Below are 24,513 nucleotides of genomic sequence, written 5' to 3'. Positions count from 1 at the left end.
GATGTGCAGTGCAGTGCAATGCAGTGCAGTGCTGAAAACAGTGCGGGTGTCCCGAGTTGAGGACCGTACCGAATTTCCTTCCGTCTCTCCACGATCACAGCGCACTGGGAATACGATCACAAAAAAAATATGGACCAGTAAGGAGGATCAACAAAAAAAAAGTAGGCTAGGTGTCTCCGTTGAGATGGTGTCGCGGCGTTGGAGCCAGCAGTCACGGCTCGGTGTTCCCCGCTTGTCTTCTCTGTTCAGCTATGTGTGTAACGCTCCTCTGTTATGTCTGCGCAGCGTGTTCGCACGAATCAGAAACCAAGCTGCAGTCTCTCTTGCTCTCCCATGTAACTCTCTCTGTTTCGCGCTCTCTCTCGCTCTCTCGCTCTCTCTCTCTCTCTCTCTCTCTCTCTCTCTCTCTCTCTCTCTCTCTCTCTCTCTCTCTCTCTCTCTCTCTCTGATGTAGAGCTCTGTTCCTCCTCTCACCCTCTTTCTCTCTCTTCTCGCTCTCCTGCCTCCTCTTCTGGTAAATTAGTGGAACGAGAAGCGAAGTGACTCGTAATACACACTCGAATGCATGCACGCTCCCTCTCACGCGCAGTGGATCTGCTACACGCACACACGTGTACACACTCTCTCACACACACACACACACACACACACACACACACACACACACACACACACACACACACACACACACACACACACACACACACACACATACACACCGCTCGGCTCAGAGCGCGTTTTTGCATGTGTTTGTATTTGTGTGTGCATGTGTGTGCGCGTGCGTGCGTTTTTGAGTGCTAGCGTGCGTACGCGTGCGTGCATGTGTGAACGTGCCGTCGCCCAACACCGCTGCTCCATCTCGCCTCCTCCCTCCCTCAAATATGCTGCATTTGCATGGCTGCTGCCGACGCACATAGACCCACGTTACTGCATTATATCCATATGAGACTCACACGGGTGATACACGCAGGCCCAAAATGGCTGCAGTGTGCCCATACAACGTCAAGTAAATCTTAACTAGTAAACGTCTGTCATGTGCTGCTCTGTGGCAATAAGGAAGGCTCTAGAACACGGAAATGCAGCAGTATTTTGTAAATTGACCTTCACTTTGCATAAAGGGTCCTTGATTGGTCAGTTTATAGCCGCTTCTCGTACAACTTGAAATAATTTCTTCCCTAAGGGCTTCATTATTTCGGTTCTTTAATCTGAGGTCTTGGGGTCTTTCTTTACAAACTCAGAAAAGTGTATTTTATTTACATGGAGAGTTCGATTTAATTTCAGTTTGGAGTGTAAATTGCGTAAATTGGAGTGTAAACTGCGCAAATTACTACCAACAAAGAATGATTTGTAGACACCCCCCCCCTCCAACCACTGAGTAAACACAGCCGTTGTGTGGTGCCAGCGATAAGATTAGATTACAGGCTAGTCATGTCTTAGATGAAACGATCCGCTGGCACAAATTAACGCCAACACGCGCGCACACATACACACACACACACACACACACACACACACACACACACAATACACAATCATAATCAACAGTAGATGGCCCTGTCAGGTATTGTCACAATAAAACAAAGTACTGATTGTTGATGTGGGAATTGAAGAGACGCTAAAAGCAACCCTATGATCTGACTCCCACCACTGAGCCCCCAGCAGCTCCCTGACAAGGTGCCATCGGACACATGCTGCAGTAACCCCACACTGCCCCCCATAGTTCATTTCTTGGCTAACGAGATACCTTGTGTATCACCTCAACCTTGCCTCCATGGTGTCCGGTTACCCAGGGTGCACCTGGGCTCATAACAGTCTAAACCCTTGACAGAGTCAGGTACCAGAGGACTTGCGGAGGGGTAGCCCTTTAAAAAGTGAGGGGAGAAAAGGAGGGGAGAAGAGAGGGTAATGAGAGGTAGAGGAGAGGAGAGGAGGAGTAGATGAGAGGAGGTGGAGAAGAGAGGAGAGGAGAGGAGAGGGACAGAGAGGAGGAGTAGAGGAGAGGATGGAAGATGAGAGGAGAGGAGGGGAGCAAAACCAAGCAGGTTGGAGCTAGGGTGCTAAGGGCTATAGGGCATTCAACTCCCAGGTGAATGGTACTGGGTTCAAATCCCAGAGTCATCACGTAACCCGTAGGTGCCCTTGGTCAGGTTGCCCTAACCCCTAACCTGCTCCCTAATGACAGGGAGCTAAAATAATTCAGATTTAGTCGCTTTGGATAAAAGCTAGTGCTAAGTAAATAAATAAATAAGTAAATTGAGGCGAAGCAAAGGAGAAATTACAGAGATGGGAAGAGAGCAAAACAAAACAGAGGAGAAGAAATGGTAAACAAGGCAAAACATCAATAACTAAAATAGACCGACAGAGAGTGCAGAGTACAGAGTCCACTAAAGAAAGATTCCACAAGGCCAAGCCATCCAATAAAAGATAAGGTGTAGCCAACTAATCTCTCTGTCTGAGTAAGATGAGGTGGCAGTCCCCCCCCCCACCCCACACACACACACACACAGACACACACACACACACACACACACACACACACACACACACACACACACACACACACACACACACACACAGTCAAGCCATCTGATTTAGCGGCTTGTATCCCCAGGTTTAACAAACCGCCTGACAGAGAAGCACGGTGTGATGCAGGTGTCTCATTCATTGCCCGGATTCTCCTCAGACTTCACAGTTTCTCCCTCTCATCGTGCAGCAGTAGTGGATACTACCGAACCAACAGTTCACCATTCAGCACACACACACACACACACACACACACACACACACACACACACACACACACACACACACACACACACACACACACACACACACACACAGATGGACTCGCACAAACCACGCACGCCGACCTGGCGTGTGTATCGGCCTCAGGTCAATATCCATGATTAAGTCGTAGCGCTGTGGACATGTACACACAAGTCAATACCAGGTCCGGTCAATAAGGCCAGATGCCACTAGCCTCATGCTTCTAGCCCCATGCCACTACTCGCCCAATGCTACTGCTAGCTTCATGCTACTCATAGCTGTGTGTTGCTACAAGCACCAGGCTACTGCCAACCTTCTGCTAATACTAGCCCAATGCTACTCCTAGCCTTGTGCTGCTAGCTGCCTTGTGCTGTTACTAGCCCCATGCTACTTCTAGCATTGTGCTGTTATTAGCAGGCTACTACAATCCCCATGCTATTATGAACCAGTCACTGCTATCTTCCCCTTGCTACTATTAGGCGTCTGCTGCTAATATCCTCATGCTACTACTACCTCCATGCTATTACTAGCCCAATGCTATACTAAACCGGTAGCATCTTCCCCATAGTACTTCTTCTTCCGTACGTCTACTAGCCTTGTGCGGCTAGTGACCTCATGCTGCAACAAGCTTCGTACTGCTAATAGTCCCATGTCCGGATCAAGGACTAGCAAAAGGAGCGAGTATGGTCTCTGAGTAGTGACTTGGATCTCTGTAGAACTTTTGCATTCGCGCAGAAAGCAGCTGTGTGATTTAGCCTTAATGATGTGTGTTGAAGATATTGATGTCAGTTCCTGAACTTCGCAACGATTAATATAAGGGATCTTGATTGACAAATCCATTGATTTGTTCTTTTTCATATGGTTCCAATACGCCTGTCCATCAGCTTATTGACTGTTCGTCCATCTGTCCGTTTGTCTGTCTGTCAAAACAATCCAGGGTGTACTGTATATCTCTGCTGAATATAATATACCAACTATTGTGTGTTCTGACTGTGTGTTCATGTGCTTGTGTAGGTCAAAATTACAGTACCAGATACTGAAGAATCTGGCATTCAGGGTCTAGCGTTCAGGGATTTTGCAGTGCGTCACTATGATGCTGACCATTCACCATCACCACCTGTCATGGAAGTAGAACAGTAAACATGCGCCACGTGTAACATTCTTCCGGCCCAAGGGTCATCTAGGGTCAGAGTTCACACACAAAGCTACGACCCGTCTCAGTGACGCACCCGCACCGATGATTGGTGAATAATTGTTGAATAGTTGGTGAATAATTGCCGCTGGTTTGGATCATCTTGGAATACCGAGAAGAGGAGCACTGTCATTGGAGTAACGATGACATTTTTTTCTTATTGTAACTGGCTGGTGCCTGGGGGATGCAGTGATATATTCCATATTCTATTTTCCTGCTCCCCCTTTACAATATAGTACACTGTATACAACACAATACGTGTATTGTGCCACTGTTCCGTGTAGGATATACTGTATGTGTTTCTGTTTCTGTGCTATGGGCCAGTTTATTTGAATTGGGTGTGATTTGAGAAAGTGTGTCAGTGAAACTCCAAGAGCTTTCAGTAAAAAGTCTTTGTGCGTGTGTGTGTGTGCGTGCGTGCGTGCATGCGTGCGTGCGTGCGTGCGTGCGAATAGTGTGACAGAATGGGTGCTTACAACTGCAAATACTGAGTAAGTCAGTGCTGGCTCAAGTGACCCTCAAACACATGACGCATCTCCGCATACACTCACACACACAGACTCATACATACATTTTTCATGTTGTACTACTACATTTTTCAATTAATCAAAAAGGTCCAATACATATACTGTATGTAGTATAAAAATACAAACACATGTACACACACACACAAACATGCATATGCACAAAGATAAACGCACACACCACACACACAGTGGAGGATGGGGATGACATCATCTCTCTGTTCTGTGGCTCCCTGTGACAATGGAGTACATGCACGCCTGTCTCACCCTCAATATACACACACGCAGGCACGAGCCCAAACAAACAAACACACACCACACACAGGCAGGCAGACAGACGCGTGCATGGACACACACACACGCACACCCAGGCATGGACACTTACACATACACACACGTATACACACACACACAAAAACAGACGCACATACAAACATAATTAACCGTGCAGGGCTGACACTGTGCCTACTCACTGCATCACCGTATCAGTGATATACAAAACCATCCTTGAGACTCTATTGTACTTTTCCTCACTACTTTTCTTGTTTTATTTTGTCCATCACAACATTCACTGTTTTGTAGCATAAACACTGTAAAAAAGCCTATATCCAGATAAATAATAAATATATTGATGCAATATGTTCACATAATAATATATGCATAATATAAAATACCTCCCTTGATCATGTAATTCATTTTCTTTATTTTTTGGTCACTTTGTTATTACTAAATCACATGCGCAGCACAAATACAACACCACTCACAAACGAAGTACGAAACAGCACATTTAAGAGAATTCAAGTGTGTCAGCAACTACACTAATTATCTCTTTTAAAAAGTAAAACATGACATTGATAATGTTGTCACACACAGAGACACACATACACACACTCACACATACACACAGAACCAGCGTTTAGACCTCTACACAAAGCCTTCACACATGCAGACAATAAGGCATTAGAATACATTAAGACACAGAGATGCAGACAGCCAGAGAGTCAGGAAGTGTGTGCTTGTGCGTGTGCGTGTGCGTGTGCGCCTGTGTGCCTGTGTGTGTGTGTGTGTGTGTGTGTGTGTGTGTGTGTGTGTGTGCTTGTGTGTGTGTGTGTGTGTGTGTGTGTGTGTGTGTGTGTGTGTGTGTGTGTGTGTGTGTGTGTGTGTGTGTGTTTGTGTCTGTGAGTGTGTCACTCTTTGTGTGCGTGTGCACCGGGAGGGGGGGGGGGGGCATAAGTGGGGAGCCAGACGGGTAATAACAACAAAAGCCGAGTGGCTAAAAGGGGGATGGTTAGACGAAGGGAAAAGGGGAGAAAGAGAAAAAAGAGATGAATGGATCCGAGTAACAACATGACATCATGACATGCAGGAAGAACAGACGAAGGCAGAGAAAAGAAAGAGAGAGCGAGATGAAGAGTGTACGAGAGAGAGAAAGAGCGAGACAGCAAGAGAGAGAGAGAGAGAGAGAGAGAGAGAGAGAGCGAGAGAGAGAGAGAGAGGACCAAGACTGGGCTCGGGAAGAGGTCAAGGCTCTACACATAGAATGAAAGTCAGCAGATGGGGCCAGAGAAGGGGGGGGGGGGGTGGCAGGCCCCACTCCTTTAGTCCGTCACCCCAAACAGGGCCCACACCCACCCACAGCCCCTGAATGCCCAGGCCTTTGTTCAATGATGTCCCTGTGTGTTCTCCCTGTATGCCGGTTGGGGTGGTCTAGCTTATTTACAGGGGCTGGGGTTTGTTTTGGGTGTTGTTGTGGAGACTGCATATGCTGTGCAATTATGTTTCAGGGGGAAAAGCCTTGAGAGGAAAATAACTTCAATGTTTAATTTGAATAATATTAATCAGCATTACTTCTGCAAGTATCCCACTATTAACGTTATTATGATTATATTTAGTTATTAGCATTAATATTATTTGTAGTAGCATTAGTAGTAGTATTCTGATGAGATATAGAAAGGAGTAGGAGAATTTGCTATGATGAAGATGAAAAGGAAAGTTCAACACAGGATTTCATCATCGCATCATGGTTGTTATTCTCTGTTTTTGCTGATTTTACACCCATAGATGTCCAGTACATTTACACTTCACCCTCTGTGTTAGATCAACACAGTTTAAACACTTGAAGAGATTCATTTCAAACTGGGTTTGGAGTACAACAGCACCTGTCCATGCAAACTCCATGCAAACATTAATTAACGATTAATGTAATCTTTAATTAAATGTTTTTCAGGGTTGATTGGAACCACATAAAAAATATTGTGATCTTCAGTGATGTTTACATCCACTGAAATTAAGTAAACATTGTAAAACCCTAAAAATAAACATGTATGACCATATCAAGCAAAAAAAGACAAATGCAGCACTGCTGACACATTGTGGAAAACGATGGAAACCAACCGCTCACCATTCAAATATATTGAACTGTTTAAACTTACAAGTGGGCCCTATTTAGTGGAGTCGAAGCCTTTCTGGTCCCTCTCTCATCTTCCCTGAAAATGTGCAGTTAACAATCTTCATTTAGACTTCATCCAAACTGTTATGGGGGTAGTTCGATTAAAAACAGTAGGAGGAAGGAGTCAAAGGAACAATGAGCAAATTCTCCTATGAGATATATAGGGCATTGATGTACAAGATACAACCCTGTCGAATCATCCCATCCTCTCTCTCAACACTCTCACATATTTTTTTCAGTTGATTAAATAACTGCAGTAAAATAGTTCCGTAGTGCCCATAGAGTTTCAAGGTGTATTTCATTGCATTATGGAACGAGTGAAATTAACTCTTAAACAGCGTCAATGTTAACACATCCGCACCAAATAATCACCATCAATCTCCATACTCCATACAGCAAGGACGAGGGTGCAAGGGGCAGACCACAGCAGAAGGGAGACCTGAATGGATGATTAAGGTAAATGCATGGCCAAACTAGAGGAAGATAGAGAGAGAAGAGAGGGAGAGGGATGGAAGGGCGGGAGGATAGGACAATTGAGGGGGGGGGGGGATTACTGGTGAATATCATTGAAGCAGAAGGCACAGGACAACTGTATGCATGTGAGAGGGTGCAGGACAGGGAGGGAAAACGAGAGATGGACCCGAAAGATGGAGTATAAAGAAGAGAGATCTAAGTGTCAATGTGAGGGGAGAGGGGGAGAGAGATGGAGGGAGAGAGAGAGAGACATAGAGGGAGAGAGAGAGACGAGAGCGACAGAGCGATAGAAAGAGGGTACGACCAAGAGTCAGAGAGACCGAGAGGGGGGAAAAGAAGGAGAGACTGAAAATTAGACGGATAGTGAGGTAGAGAGACAGAGAGAGAAAAAGAGAGAGAAAGGGTGCGAGAGAGAGAGATGAAGAAACAGAATGAGAGGGGATAAAGAAAGGGGATGGAGAGAGAGAGAGAGAGACTAACATGGGAAATGAGAGCATGGGAAGAGGTGAGAAAAAGAAAGGATGACGCACACACAGAGAAAACACACTGAACAGAGGAGAGAACGGGGGAGTGATGGCGGGAGAGAAAGCAAAGGTGTTACATCACAGATACAAGCCCATTAGAAAACCAGTGGGCTCTGTTCAACAGCAGCAGTGATTTCATGTCCCTAAATCAACATGGTTATATAATCTGCTTTCGAAGTCTTGAAATGTCTCCCACTCACACGCACAGTGTAACACACTCTTTCTTTCACCTAGACTCTTCTCACGGATACACAAACTGGGCTACACAGGGCACTTCCCCAGCCAGAATGCCACTGAGCATGCAGACCATTTCTGCTCCTACTGATAAATGTTTTTTCATCATTGTAAACCATATATAGAAGCTAAGACAAAGTCCCAGTTAATTATATTACGGTAGGCTGTATGATTCTAGTTGGCCAAATGAGAAGGATTAGTAAGCTTTCACAATCTATTTGAGAAATCACTGCTTAAACAATTAAAGCAGACACACACACACACCTGCTCTCCTCCGTGAATATTCATATAAGGAACGGCTGGGGTGTTTGAAAATGAATAGGACCAATGAGATAGCAGGAATGGCTTTCCTCTCATGAATATTCATTACCACCTGCCTGTTTTGTGTCTACTCATTGACAAACGACCCCGCTCCGCTGAATGGTGGCAGGTTAAGACACGTAAGAGAAAGTATTAGCCTACCTCGGCTAGGGGAACATCAGAGTATTTTTGTACGCTGTGTTTGTTTAAGAGGGAATGCTCTATGTATGGGAACGTCGGAAAAAATAAATAGGCCTATGCGCCCTGCATGCAAAAAAAACATGGATTGCCTAAATGTTCATACAAATAAAATAAACACTAATGGCAAGAGGGGAGAAAGTGCTGATCGGCTTGGTCTAAATACAATTTTTTATTTATATGCCTACATCGTTTAAGACGACTACTTCACTATTGCGCACTGTCAACTTTGTCACATAGTCGGAATGTATAAAATAGATGTCACATGGATCCATCATGTAGGCCTATGGGACGCCTGTTAATGTCAAAGATGAACATATTTTTGTTCTGAGTAAATTTTCATAAAAGTTTAATATTTCGCCACAAGAGGGCGGTCTAGCAGTGAGGTAGAGCAGTGGCCCAAAAACCAACAATACTAGCTGCTGGTAGGTAATAGGTGATTTGGCAGAGTACATTTTTATAGTGGAACACTTGAACGCTCCATTAAATGTTAAAGGGGACTTATTATACCACCAGGTGTGAGTGTGATTAGCCTTACAAGCCGTTTCGAAAATCTGCCTAATATGACATCACTAGTGGGTGTTTCACCTAGATCTGTGCTGGATAGATGAGCAATGTTTACTTCAGTCCACTGGGTAGGCTGGTAGATAGATCTATCCAGCACAGATCTAGGTGGACACACCCACTAGTGATGTCATATTAGGCAGATTTTCGAAACGGCTTGTAAGGCTAATCACACTCACACCTGGTGGTATAATAAGTCCCCTTTAAATATATAAAGAACCTTGTATATTTATCCATCCTCTTACTTCAGGTAATCATAGCAGCACAACTCATAAAAGCAAAACAAATACATTAACCATGTACTTTATTGTTCTTCTGAATGGAAAGAAAAACTCAAAGAAAAAACATGTCTCCATTAGGAACATTAAAACGGCTATGAAAGAACTGTTATCACAGTGAACAAAGTCTTTTCAACTCAATGGTCAAACAGCTAACAGATATGTTGTCAACACCAGCACTGTGTGCATCGTAGAGTGTTCCAATCCAGGACATTCAGAAAGGCATTGGATTTTCTTAAAACAAAATCAGAATATGTGCCAGTGCAAAAAACAAAATTTGAAATTGTCTTTTAATGAATCAACCCCCTATGTCCTGAAATGGAAGCAGAATTAAAGCATGCGCTGTCCTGTTAGATCAGAAGCGTGTTTCTTATATAAGGCGGATTACAGAATGCTACCAGTTTGGTCAACAAAAGCTGATACACTAGGGATGCACGTGTGCGTTAACAGTCCTGAACCCCTTACCAACAGAAATGCATTAAAATTTTCCTGCAGTAGTTTCATTCAATACAAATGGTCCCCATTAGGCACACATGCATATCAATCAGCTTTCACCCCAAACCATTATCCACTGGCCACTAAATAAGAAAGCACCCCGTTTGACAAAAAAGACTGCACACAACTGCTGCGAAAGCATAGGGAAGTATATTAATGAAGACAGACTGAAGAAGCATCTTGTTTCCACTTTTAAAGGGTGTATTAGATTAACAAAAAATGTATTAAGCTCTTAATCATTTGAGCAACGCCAGACCTTATGGAACATATCCTAGTCTTGCGAAAACATGCAACTATGTTAACTAAAGTGTGGGGTCATTGATGATTTAGAAGATACACCTTGGGTAAAAACTAAACTCCATTGTAATATTTGCATGTCCGGTGTAATAACTAAACATTAGCTGTAAGCCCCATGTTGCTGGAAATAGGCCTAAAGGAATAGGAAGAGGTCACCTGTACATGGTAAACTAATCAGTAGCAAGCTGTGATGTTCTTTTATTGGACTGAGATCAAACCCATAACAGGGAGAAATTCTAAATGTCATTGCATCACATGCATTCATAACCCAACACTTTTCTTACACAAAACAATCCAAAGACCAGGTCAAGTAAACCCCCCCTTGGTGTAGGACACCCCTAATGACCAAAATAGAGAATCCAAAGAGACAGAAATTAAATTAAACTAGAGCAACCAACTAAGATTACCATGAAATCAAAGGGTGCCTTGGACTTGTTTATAGTACTATTCAATGCTTTAGCTCAAAAAAAGGACGACCGTAGATTCTGCCCAGGTTTCTGACACATTCAATTCGAGTTGAGTGGGAGGAGCCAGTAGCAGTAGTATAACAATCGTTCCCACCTTCACTTTGCCTCCATCAACATTCTATATACAGATTTAGATATGTACAGCAACATTTTATATATGTATATACACACACGACTGCTGATATTAGCAATGAATCATGTACCACTTGCACCATTTATGATTAACTGACAAAGAAATCAACCAAATGACACAACATTGAAAAAAGTAACATGTAGTCTATATACCAATTCCAAGCAAATAATGGATACAATTATGAACTCAACGTGCAACTATATCAAGACAATAGGGTTTTTCTGACCGAGTCTTCTCTGGTCTGAGGGGGGGGGGGGATTTGTTCTCAGGTCCCAGGCTTAAGTAACTCTAACACAAATATCATGTGACTCCAAGGAAAACTACAGTAGGTGACATAGGCCGAAGGATAGAAAGGAGTAGACTCCTTTTTCCTTCCATAAAATGAATCAGCCAAGGGCAGAAGTGGACATGAAGGTAAATGAAAACGTTTTATAAAAGATAATGACCATTTGAACACATTAAACAAGTATAACTTTATATACCTGGGTCTCTCGTTAAACACTCCGTTATTGCCATAATAAAAATTATTTGATTAATTTCTGCCTCTTTATAATCTTTTTTTATACAATAAACTGAATATATTGAGCTATACATTGTGGGCCGCATGCCATGACAGTTTGCAAAAACCCATATGAAATTCAGAGTGGTTTCTAAAGGGTTGTTACGTGGAGACACAGCTGGACCTCCATCTGTGTTACATTTCAAGTAGTGAGAGTGACATACCGACTGCCGCCGCCGCCGTGTTTCAACACACTAAGGGCACTGACCCACCGGACATAAGGCGGGCACGTGACAGCAGGCTGTCTTGCTCACTTGTCGTGACCCACACTCAACACTAGACACTAGACACGTCACCACTGGGGAGCACTAGTCAAAAAGAAAACTAAAAAAATACACCTTTGACCAAATCATCTGATACTTGTCTAAAGAAATTCACAGGAGAGGCTTCCGATTGGCTGCAGAGCACCGTGGCCCCGCCCGACACCCCATCCTTCAACCTCCTCCTCCCCTCGCCGATGTTTCTCGGATTGGTCGATGTGGACCCACAACTCCTAAGTCACACTCCCACCCTGCTCCTGCAGACAGAGACACACACAAGAGGAAGATGTTAGGGGGGTGATAGTCTGGCTGAGCGGAAATGGACAGAGTCTATAGCTCAGCGTTAGATTCCACCGCTACTCCTCCCCTTCCTGTTGCTGGCTTTCCCGTATTGTGCTCCCCCTCAAACTCGGACACTAAGCAGAATTGCGAGTTTTGAAGAGGACTTTGACGGCGCTGTATAGCTAGCATGTTTGGCTCTTTCTGGCATTTGCCGAGGAAGAAAGATGTTCCTGCCGTTTTTACATATAAATGTTAAAACGTCTGTCGTTTTGATAGGTCCCGTGAGCTCCTCAAGGGCCAAAGTGTATTGTGTCTTGACATCATTGTGAGAAAGAAACAAACGATGTTTGTTCTTTTTAACTATAAAAGGATCTTCACGTAGGCGACATACATCTTTAATCGTTTTTTGTGGCGTTTGCGGTTGGGATTGAGCCAAATCTCTGACAACCTCTGAACGTCAAGACGTTCCATCAAAATAATTTCCCCCCCGGCACTATTTTGCATGGACACTGCTGCTGCATCCCGGGGTTAGCCCCGCCCTAGACGATTGGGATTGGTTTAAAGAAATAAAAACAGGCCCGCCCAGTTTCCCCCCGGATATACGGCTCTAAATAGCGTGGTTCAAGACCATTCTAGTTGCTGTAGTTTGGTCTGGCTTTGCGAGACTAGGGGGGGGGACTACCTGCATGCATAGCAATGCAAGGCACTTGTGCACACTTGTCAAAAACCTAAAACGAACAAAGGGACTTCCAGGTCAGGCCCTAAGCTGTGGTATTTTGTTAGAGACTAGTTTGTGATAGAAAACAGACTACTCACCAGAATAAATCATTTTTGTGGTGGTTGAGACGGTGGTGGGATAGACAGAGGGGTACAGGCCGGTTTGGGGGGGGGGGGGGGTCACTCCAAGGCGTAGGACATTTCTGGTGGGGGGGGCTTGACGGTGACTGGCTGTGAGGATCGTCGGGGGGGCGAGGGCTTGGGCTGGGCATGCTGCTGCATGGTGTCGTAGTAGGTCACTCCGCCGTACACCTGGGACTGGGCCTGGTAGGACAGGGGACACCACGTTATGGAGCAGCCCAGAGGAGACATGGTGGATCAAGGATATGCAACCCATTTTTGAGGGTTGACATGACATTGCGATTCTGTAAACATCGCGATTAAGATACAATCTTTATTATGCAATCAAATCTTTGTCTGGTTAACTTCCATGTGTAACGTTGAGGCGTGGACTTTCCTAAATAAAGATGGCCGAACTGAACACGGCATAGCTGATGCAAATCCACTATAAGTGAACACACTATAGCGCACTCTATATGTTTCGTTACTTTCACATTTCAGGCCTCAGTAGTTTCTGAATAAAAATAAAATAGAAAAATCCCACCGCTGGTTATGGTGCGAGATCTAGAGAACACGCCTTTCAATATCACATCCATTTAAATCAATAGGCGACTGCCCCTCCTCATTACACTGAATACACCAGAGACCAGGGGTACTGGTGCATTGTCTGGGTTTGTCATAAATGCATGCACCCCGGGTAATGCGTACCTGTGGGTTGGTGTACATGGCTGGGTAGGGGAAGGTCATCACCCCAGGTGGCGTGTAGAAGGGCGGAGCCATCATTTGCTGGGGTTGCCCCGGCGACAAGGAAACGGGTGGGGCCCCGTAGAGCGTGGGGTTCGCTATCGGACCGGCGGATGGGTGTGGGTGGAGTCCTGTGGATAAGGGGAGGAGGTAGTATTTTGCATGAAGGTGGAGAGAACAGAACTGGCAAGACTAATTTGCTTAGAATGATTGACAATGGAAACCCATTCTTTAGTTTAGGGTTATCAAGGTGCGCTTTAAGCATTACAAAATGATGTTCCATGAAATCCATGGCAATCTCATGTTCACTTCAAAACCCATCTAATCCCTCATGCCAAGCAGGTGACCAATTACTGTACACCATGGGTGGACAGGACACCAGTGTCAGTCATCACCGATGTAATCTTGTGCAACGACATTGATTTTTTCAAAGAAAGTCTTAAATCAAAAACCTAATTCTAACCAAAAATATACAGCAACTATGTTTACATCTCCCTTGTGTCAAGTGCTCAACAATTGTCCTGGTTTTACTACATTACCATGTCACACTTTTAAATGGTTGACACTTCACTGCCACCTGGTGGTCTGGATCAGTCACCGTCCATAGTTTTAACTTCTTTCATTCAACAGATAATATGCTTACGTATAATATGCAACCTTTATTACCATTTTATCTATTCGAACTACTGTAGCACTGAACCAACGCTACAGCAAGAAGTGCTTGCTATTTATTTAAATAACCATAATTTCTTTCACGAACTAAATGTCAATGTTACTTTACTACTTACTGTACAGATTCTAATACAAATAAGATATAATGCAAGTCTGACAGTCATGCAACTGCATTTGGGTCAATTCTTAATGTGAACATCAATATTTTTTTTTATAATGCAAAAGGATAGAGGGTTGCTTGTACAATTTACAGCCTTAGTTACATAAGAATCTATTTCATAACCAAGCAAAATCTGTATCTTCTTTAATTTGTAATCTGTAATTTCCTAAAACAAAATCGATTCGAAGATTAAATGGATTTCGAACCTTCCGAATCGAATCGTTTTGGGAAATCAGTGACGATACCAAGCCCTACCATAGACCATTGAAAGCAGGGGACAAAGTGAACGGCTTGAAGGCTTCAGGCCGAGGTGACAGGACTCCACAGAGGGTACTCACCAGGGTGGGGGATGTGCATCTCGGGCTGGACCAGCATGCCTTGGGGAGGGATGGGGGCCGCGGTTTCACCGTGAGCATAGATTGGTCCTTGGTACGACACTGGTGGAGAGGAAGAGATAGCCTTAGGGTTAAAGCGTTCCTCGTCAACATCGTATAGAATATTCACGAAGGCTTTCAAATGGATTATGTGACTTGAAGCCCCATGGCAAGGTGGAAGTCGGATGATAGATCAGACAGGTCGGGTTAATTAGGCACAAGTGCTATGAAATTTGACTAGCAGTTTTAGAGACCCGTCTTTCTGGATCTTAGAGGTTGACCAAACTTGGTCGCTTGGTATAGATGGAGCTCAAAACGTCTTCCTTTTCAAGTAAAAATAGCTGCCCTTTTAAGGCAACCGATTAAATATTAGATGGGGCGAAAACTGTCACCCGTTTGTTCCCCCCGAAAATAGGGGAACAAACCATTCAGTTGGTGCTCGTGGTGAGAAAAACGAGGTCCAAGAGATATATGTAAAGATAGATAATAGTCCATCATGAGGGCTACAGTCAAAGAAAGAAAATCGTTGTCAATTGAAATTTAACAAACTCTGGTCGAAAGAAATTTCAAAGATTGGTTGGTAGAGATAAAAAATAATTAAATATATCTGGACATTTTCTCTGGATGAACATTATCTTCCACAGTGACCTCTATCTGGTAACCAAAATATCACGCAAGTTTTGTTTGGAGGAAGTCAGTGGGTTTCAGATCCACCCTCGGTCCAAGTCCGATTCAGTTTCAGCGGAGCATCAATGTAAAGCCTATCAAAAGGTTAAACACGAAAATTTACCGATCATCGCAGAAAACATGAAACAACGAAATGTCAAGTGCACATGGATGCACTTGACATTTGTGCACCGATCTAACCGCCATCATACAACGTGGGGTTAGAGTGATGGGATGGAACCAGTCCTCTTACTGGGCTCGTAGTAGTGTCCCTCTATCACCCCGAGGTGGAGGGGCGGGCCGGGCTCGGGCACGGGCCGCTGCCGCTGGGAGGAGTAGCGCTTGGCCCTGCTGGCGCCCACACCCATCTCCTCCATGCCAGGGAACTGAGGTGGACCCCCGGGCATCTGAATGGGGGTCGGGAGTCCTACGAGGGGGAGGAGAAGAGGGTTAACAGCCTGTATTGTAGGAGTTGTTCTGTACCACGGGCAGACAGAGGGAGGGTTGCAGAAGGGAAGTATTGTAGTGTTGAGACACGGAGACGGGACAGAAATAGAGCCCATCTTCCCTGAAATAGAGCCTTGTATCAAATGTTCCAGCCCATAACCTTATAATCCCTTATGTACACCACAGCATGGTTATAGAGAATACTGCACCACCACCACCACAAGCTTTCTGCAGGCAATCTCCATCGGCAGGTCAAGTAGTTTGTCATATGAACAAAACCACAGCATTGTGAGAATAGCACCATCCATTTTCCAGCACGGGATGTATGGAATACAATACCAATACAAGAAAATTACAACATCGGACTGTAGTATCTAGATATTTATCTATAAAGCGAGGAATGTGTGCGTGTATGTATACATGGCCTTGGGATTTCTCCTGACACTTCATCTGCTCTACATCCAAATGGGCGTGCGTATGGCTGGGGACCAGAATAAGTGCAATGTTGGCTTATTTGGCCTCAAGGAGTTCTGAACAGGCCTATCAGGCCTCTGGCCCGTTCCGAACAGGCCTCTGGCCCGTTCCGAACAGGCCTATCAGGCCTCTGGCCCGTTCCGAACAGGCCTATCAGGCCTCTGGCCCGTTCCGAACAGGCCTATCAGGCCTCTGGCCCGTTCCGAACAGGCCTAACAGGCCTCTGGCCCGTTCCGAACAGGCCTATCAGGCCTCTGGCCCGTTCCGAACAGGCCTATCAGGCCTCTGGCCCGTTCCGAACAGGCCTATCAGGCCTCTGGCCCGTTCCGAACAGGCCTATCAGGCCTCTGGCCCGTTCCGAACAGGCCTCTGGCCCGTTCCGAACAGGCCTCTGGCCCGTTCCGAACAGGCCTCTGGCCCGTTCCGAACAGGCCTCTGGCCCGTTCCGAACAGGCCTCTGGCCCGTTCCGAACAGGCACTGCACTAGCACATAGAAAGAATTGAAAAAAAAAATACCCCTAGAGAGCGCTTCAACAAAAACAGACTAAAAAGAAGCGATGACCAAGCTTCTCGTGGTTTTGCCTTTACCTCGGAGTTCGGAGCGCATGTAGGATGTGGGGTTCTGAGCCCAGTTGGGCCCAGACCGATTCATCCTGGCCAGATCCTGGTCCAGCGCCGCTAGCCCCGGCGCCGCCGTCGGGACGGGGCCTTCTCCCGCCGCCCAGCTCTTGCCCGCGGTGCCGGTCGCCGAGGGAACAACCCCCGCCGTCTCCTCAACGGAGGTCTGCTTGCTGCCCAGGTCGGCGGGGCGCGAGCGAGTCCTGCGCGCCAACGAGTATGACTTGCGCTCCACCGGCCGCTCGGGGGGCGGCGAGGCCTCCTGATTGGCCGGTGCGGACCTGGGATCCGACACCGCCGCCCCGGAGGAGCCCGACCGATCAGCGACGCCCCTCTGCTCCAGCTGATGATGTCGCCGCGGCGGCGGCGGCGACGACATGCGTCCGCCCGTGTGCGCCGAGGCCTGCGGGGAAGCGGTGCGGACGTTGTCCTCTTGCGTGCCGCCGTTGTCGCTGTAGATCTCTTCGACCACCACAGAGGGGCCGCCCCTCCCGACGCTGCCACGCCCCGTCCTGTTCACCACGCCCGGCTCCTCGTCGGCCAATGAGAAAGCCTGCCGGTGGCCGTGGCCCGGCTCCGCCTTGGGACCCTGCCTGTCTCGACCGTAGTGAGGAGGTGCGTTTGATTCATTGTTCCTGTACTGAGACTGCTGGGGGGCGTTGTGCTGAGACGGTCTGCTGTTCTGGAAGCCCCGGTTGGGCGGGGCGTGGTTTGGGGGCGGTGGTCTGCTGGAGGGCGGTGGGTGTTGGCTGCGTTGAGAGGAGGAAGGCGGGAGAGGGGAAGAGGAAGATGGGTGTGAAGATGAAGGAGGCGGGGCTCCCATGCGGTTACTGCCGCCGCCGCCGCCACTGTGCCAAGAGCGGACTGGTCTGTCGCCGCCACCTCTGTCGCCGCCGCCGCCACCACCACCACCACCACCACTCCAGCGCTTGTCTCTGCTGGGTGACGTTTCCTGTCTGTGGGCATGAAAGAGAGAAAATGAGGCATGGGTATTCTCAGTTTTAAATCAGCAGTTTGATCAAACAAAAAGGATATTTGTTCGGTGAATTGAAATTCACTCTGGACATTTACAGTAGTGTTTGGATAAAGCACCAGACAGTTCCCCGTCATGTCCTTATAACATTGACTGTACAGACATATGCTACTACCATATACGTACTTTTGTATAGAGCAATTTGAGAAATATCACCCACATAATATAAATATGCCCTTCTCTTCAACCACGATACAACCTTCTGCGGGGCAAAATGAACTACCGCGTCGGTGCCTTCCATCTTACCTCGGTCGCCGCTGCCTGTACTGCGCGTCTCGTGTCTGCCGACCCCCGTTCCGGATGTCATAACCGTATATGGACACCAGTTCGTCCCTGCTCTTTGGCGCTTGCTCCTCCTCCCGGAAGCGGTCGTGCACCCAGCAGCCCTCGTCCTTCCACAGCTTCCTGTTACGGCCTTTAGGTCTGAGGGGACGACAATTATATACATTTTAAAAACAATTAACTTTCGGACAGTCACCTCGGAGGAGGGTGACCTCGAGGACATAGCTAACAGTCTTTAATAACAGGCTTAAGTAACAGTGGAATATTCCTTTGGGAGGTTGTGCGTGCAAAAAGAGTGATGCCACAACATTGCTTGGCTTCTAGAAAGAAAAGCATGTACTTTGGAGGTTGACTTTGTTTTCGCTGTGCAATTTGCTTAGACTGGGTAGCCCCGCCCATTCTGCTGCCGATTTGAGTTCGCCCTGCAAAAGGGTCTGGAGAAGAGCGATACATTTCTTTCTGCTTCCGATATGTATTTGCGGGAGCCAATCACAAAGCTGGCTTTTCCCCATGGCGCGCTATTGGCTGGTTTAACACAATGACGACAGGGAAGCGATGGCAAGCAGCCAATCGCGTACAGAGTCAGTTGAACCCGTTGATCATGCCTCCTGTGCTGAGGAAAATGACAGCAGCTTCCCCAGACCAACGTGCAATCTTCGATTGAGCTTGGTCGGGCAATAGCCAGACTACAATTTGCTTTGTTATGTTCTGCTTTAAAAAATGACCTAATTGTTAAGTTTCATAATCGACTCATTTTCTTTGAGAGACGGGTCACATTCTAGACAGTTTGTCAAGACAGATACACAATATCAGGAAAGAAACTTATAGTTTCTGCAAACAGCAAGTGCTTGCTGTTTGCAACCACTTAAGATGATCCAAATTAAGTCAAACAAAGACATGTTAACAGCAGCTGTCCCGTCATACTACTGGCACTGGTGAAAAGGATTCTCTGTAGTGCTCAGTACTGCATTCTCGCTGTTCTGCCAAGTTGAATTGTGCTACGTTTGTTCTATATGATGAAAAGCATGATTCACATGTATTTAAAAAGATTGCATCAGCTTCTGATACAATTCTAAAATCCATTTATTGATACGGGTTTTGTCATGATTGAATGTGAATACCTTACGTAATCTAACACAACCAAGATCTGACTCCAAAGATGGGCCTGTGTTTTTCTATTTAATACATCTATTACATTGATGCAGTGGCGGTTAGTCAATAGAGGGCGCCACCCCTCCATGAAATATTCACTTGAATATATCTGCCAACTATTATCAATACGAAATAAAACAAAAATACATAGCGTTTATCCTTGTTTAATTGTGTGATATACTTGTCACTGCCAGCAACCATTTAAATGCGTCTGAACGTCAATGATTTGGGCTAGGCTAGTTATTGGTCATTCGAAATAAAGCCCTCCTCCAAGTGAGGGGCGCCGGCCACGTTGAAGTCAATGTAAGCTCGCTAACTTTTTGCTGTCTATCAAGCAGAGACAGCTTTTCATTGGCGCAAGAAAATTCGCCCTCGGGTCACAGGCCAATGGTATCGCTTTTCTGTTTGTTATCACCACATCATTGGACAATTCAGCAACAATCAAATAGGCTACCTCCCTCAGCAGCATTCACGCAACATAACTACATGTAAAGAGATAGATCGCTAACTAACAGAGTTGTAAGCACTTTCAAAACACCCACTTTTCTCCACCTTTGAACTATTACCCTCAGGTAGGTTTCGATACCCAGCCCTCTCCAAAAATAGAACAAAACAGTCATTCATTCCACAATCCATCAGCCTTTTAAACAAACATTTAACAAGGTTTTAATTGTTGGTTTAAAATGCCAACATCTTTAGATGTGTCCTTGAACTATGTGGAAAATATGATGATTTGGGGGTTTTGTCTTGTCAGTGGTTGTTTCTTTCTTTTAGTATTTTTTTTTATTGGGGGGGGACCCCAAACCCCCTGTCAATTACTGTGCCCCAACAACATTTTTGATGACCAGCCGCCACTGCATATAATATAGTATATAATTATTACGGTATATTAAGCCCCTTTCAGACATAGTTCCATGTAAATTACTGGGATAACATTTCCGACAACTTAAGATTTACACTATTCGCACATGCAGCTACGTTTAGGAGCATTTCCGTCTTGTACCCAATTCACACATTTCATCACAATGCCCGACTATTGGCCAGAGGACAGTCCAGCAGAGGGTAGTAATACAACACTGTTTCGAGCTCCCTTATATCGGAACTTGCCCTGGTTCCAGAAATTGAAAAGGAGGGGCTTGTTTGCAAATGTGCTATATTGATATACCATCGGTTCACCCGATAAGCATTGCCTCGTCAAGATAAACAGTTGCCGATTTAATATACGTCCTCACTGGAGTCTTGGATCTAGTTCTCTTACTCAACGGGTAGAGTATAATTTCAGACAACGGAACCCTTTACTCGCCACTACGTGTAATGTGGCTTTCATTCACGACACAGTCGTACAGGCAATGATTCAGAAACGATACGTCTTGAATAGGGAAAATGCCGGAGCAGATTTCCCAGAATAAAGATGCCGGTTCTCATTCAACACATGAGAACCGGAATCTGCCGGAACTTTGCAGGTTAAGTCCCGCCTGTTCAACCAATCACATGTTTCCCCGTGCCCACCTCTCTTCCTCCTGGGCGTGTCCCCTGACATCGTGCTCGAAGAACAGCCCCTTCCTGGGGATATAGGCCGGGTTCTTCCTGTCCTCATCATCATCCAACTTCTGACCCGGCTTAGCCTCTGGATCGTCAGTGGACTCCTGCAGGCCAACATGCGTGTTGAGGAACATGTTAGAATTATGAGTAAACAAACTAACCGGTCAACATTATCCCATCATTTTCATCGCATATATTCCATTGCATCCCATACATTTCCTCCATCACTTCACATCCACATCAATTCATTACTTGTCCATTCATCATCTCAAACAGCCTTTATCCGGGAACCCATTGCATTATCCTATCAATGAAAGTGTTATTAACACTATCATCCAGCCTTACCTGTCCATCTCCACTCTGCCTCTCTCCAGACCGATCCCCTTCCTTCTCGTCAACCTTGCTCTCCAGCTTACTCTCTTCTCTATCCTCCCCGTCTTCTTGTTGTCCTTCCTCTTCAACCAATTCTCCATCTTCCAGGAACTCTCCATCATCCGCCAAATCGCCACCTTCCACCAAATCGCCACCTTCCACCAAATCGCCGCATGCCACCATCTCTCCACCTTCCAGCATTTCACCGCCTTTCGCCAGGTCGCCGCCTTCCGCCAGGTCGCCGCCTTCCGCCAGGTCGCCGCCTTCCGCCAGGTCGCCGCCTTCCGCCAGGTCGCCGCCTTCCGCCAGGTCGCCGCCTTCCGCCAGGTCGCCGCCTTCCGCCAGGACGCCGCCTTCCGCCAGGACGCCGCCTTCCGCCAGGACGCCGCCTTCCGCCAGGACGCCGCCTTCCGCCAGGTCGCCGCCTTCCGCCAGGTCGCCGCCTTCCGCCAGGACGCCGCCTTCCGCCAGGTCGCCGCCTTCCGTCAGGTCGCCGCCTTCCGCCAGGTCGCCGCCTTCCGCCAGGTCGCCGCCTTCCGCCAGGTCGCCGCCTTCCAGCAAGACGCCGCCTTCCACCAAGTCGCCGCCTTCCAGCAAGTCGCCGTCTTCCAACTTCACTACTGCCCCCTCCTCCTCCACCACCAGCTCGGCCACCTGTTCAGGGGCTTTGGTGGTAGAGCTCTGAGCTCGGCTGGCTGAGGCCTCATCATCGCTGTAGAAATCTTCTCTCTCCTCTCCTCCCTTAGAAAAGATTCATTCATCAATGAGGATTTATTATCCAGAGGAATAATAAAAGGCAATACAATAACGTGCATCAATCAACATAAATACACTCACACAATCCATAACCAAGCCAGCCAATGTATGCTGATCGTATCTTCGTATGCATGTGTGAGGAAACCTATCATTAAGTTAGGTTTCCCTGTTGCCTAATGGAAGAGCTCTCAAGGAGCACTTAAGGCAAGGCCAGATAAACCATAAACATGTGTGGTTCGTGCAAGTACCTCAGAATGAGAGCCATTCTCTTCCTCAGGATCTGCACTTTCATAGTCAGAGAGCACGGCTGTAGGGGGGGGGGGGGGGGGGGCACAGGGGGTATTAAACAGCTTACTTCAATTAACTATGTGACTGTGCAGCAGGATCCAAAAAATATTAGTTTTTATGAGGGTTAAGCTGGCAATTCATTAAACTGGATGCCAGGGTTTTGACACAACAAATATAAATAGATTGTGTATCAACATCAACATTTTTGATAGTGCCATGTATGAAAACGTATACATGTATAGACATTATATAGGAAAAATATAGAATATGCTTTAATACTTAATGTTGGCATATGGATTATATAGGACTGTGGGTGGGATAAATACCTTCTCCTACTTCATCTTCACTCTCCTGCAGAGGAAGAAAGTTTACTATTAGAAATATTCAATACAGAGTTTTGTGTTCACTCAGTCCTTGGCTGTCAACATCTGACTGACCGGTGTTTCTTTCCTGAATCCGTTTTCCTATATCCAATACAAATGAGAAATGTAATGCTTCGCTTTCCCAACAGCTCAGAATTAACAATTCCTACAGATGACTCGAGAAAGGTCAAGCAGATTCTCCATTCGGAACTTGCACGGCTGCAATAGGCAAAAAAAGGTATTTGGAAACATAGGTTAATTCAATCCGATGGAAAATCTGAAGTAGTTTATACACACAACTCCATCTAAACTTATAATACAAATCATTTAAACAATACAAAACACTGACTTTAACGCTCAATGTTGTGGCTATGAATAGTCTTCATATAATCATATGTCCCACTAAATATAGGTCGACGGATAAGAAACATGGCTGAAAGACAGTCTAGTTAAATTGAACCATTTAATTGGACGGTGCACATTGCACAAGCAAGTAGATTCCCATTTTGTATCATACTTAACATATTTCTCAAAGGATACCTTGGGATGTTGATACACAAAATAAGGTTAAGAAATACATGTCACAAAAGTGGGATGGTATTAAAAAAAAGGGGGGGGGAATAATTTGGGATGCCAGCTAAATAGGTTGTCATCATGGGGATAGGGCATGCCGAGACCCCTATTCATACTAGAATCCTAGTTCACCACGTAAGAGACGAGACACAAACAAGATTGGCCACCAACAGACATTTGTCGAAATAAAATACTGAATATAAAAATAGAATTAGTTGCTGCAAGCCATTGTAAAACATCTGTGTTTGAGACAGACAACCATAAAGCAATACATAAAGGGTCTTGAAGTAAGACCGTGGGTCTGTTTAACTTTAGATCCAGTATTACTAGCATTCAGTGGAAGTAGTTTCCGTTTAATCGGTGTCGGAGAGTGATTTATGAGAAACGTGATCTGGACGTGGCAAACTCACATGATGGGGATGTAGCGTGGCCTAGCTCTCCGCTAGATGCTAAGTAAAGGCTAACATTGGCCCCAACCAATGGCTTCCAACGAGCCATTTGAGGGAAACCGACTTCCTATAAAGCCTGCTCGTTTCCAGGAAAGCAGATTAAAAAGTTGACTAGACGCCGTCCAGTCTAGCCGGGAAACTTAGCAGTGAGTACAACAAGCGGGCACCCATTGGACACTTACACATTCTGATTCGGCTTCGGTTTTCGGTAATGTCCGGGTGGCTACCACTTCCACGGGCTCCGGGTCCCTTCCACGGGGCTTCGCCGCAGGTGACCCGGACCTTGGTTTCTCCGAACCCGAACCGGACTCATCGTCCTCCTCGCTGTCCTGGGACGCGCGCCGCCGTCTCCGCCGCCGGTCCGCCATTTTAGGAATTGGAATGTGGAACCGGAAGAACGCAGTGAATTGTGGGGCGAAATAACGTCATGCATTTCCTTTTTTTTTTTTTAAAAAGCGCATGATCTTTTGGCGCGCTGAGAACACCAAATATGACGTTGAGTTTTTATGAACTCGATTTGTATAAATTAATTAATCGTTAATACATGAATACAAATTGACAAATTAGTGTACAAATTAATTTGTACACTCACACGTTACAATCTTGAGAAAGATTGGAAACATGCGCCCAAACATTGTTGTTTGGGGCCAGAAAATATGGGGGATAGTTCTATTAAATTGCATGGATTCATAAATATGAACATCTCAAATAGTATT

The 24,513-nt window shown here is 45.9% G+C and overlaps 1 protein-coding gene across 1 annotated transcript; it reads right to left on the bottom strand.

Moving 5' to 3' along the window:
• Positions 1 to 9,251: 9,251 nt before the first annotated feature.
• Positions 9,252 to 24,190, bottom strand: casc3 (casc3 exon junction complex subunit). Its single transcript, XM_056582092.1, has 13 exons — positions 23,980 to 24,190; positions 22,740 to 22,764; positions 22,374 to 22,432; positions 22,050 to 22,110; positions 21,343 to 21,506; positions 20,965 to 21,101; positions 18,268 to 18,444; positions 16,959 to 17,944; positions 15,703 to 15,876; positions 14,748 to 14,846; positions 13,542 to 13,708; positions 12,813 to 13,037; positions 9,252 to 11,971 (listed from the first exon to the last, which is right to left on the bottom strand). Exons 1-12 carry the CDS (start codon positions 24,163 to 24,165, stop codon positions 12,894 to 12,896), a joined length of 2,379 nt encoding a protein of 792 aa, XP_056438067.1. The 5' UTR covers positions 24,166 to 24,190; the 3' UTR covers positions 9,252 to 11,971; positions 12,813 to 12,893.
• Between the last annotated feature and the right edge of the window lie 323 nt (positions 24,191 to 24,513).

This window comes from Gadus chalcogrammus, chromosome 2, assembly GCF_026213295.1.
Source record: "Gadus chalcogrammus isolate NIFS_2021 chromosome 2, NIFS_Gcha_1.0, whole genome shotgun sequence".
Classification (NCBI taxonomy): Eukaryota; Metazoa; Chordata; class Actinopteri; order Gadiformes; family Gadidae; genus Gadus; species Gadus chalcogrammus.
Note: the sequence above shows the minus strand (reverse complement) of the source record. Positions and strands in the feature narration are given on the sequence as shown.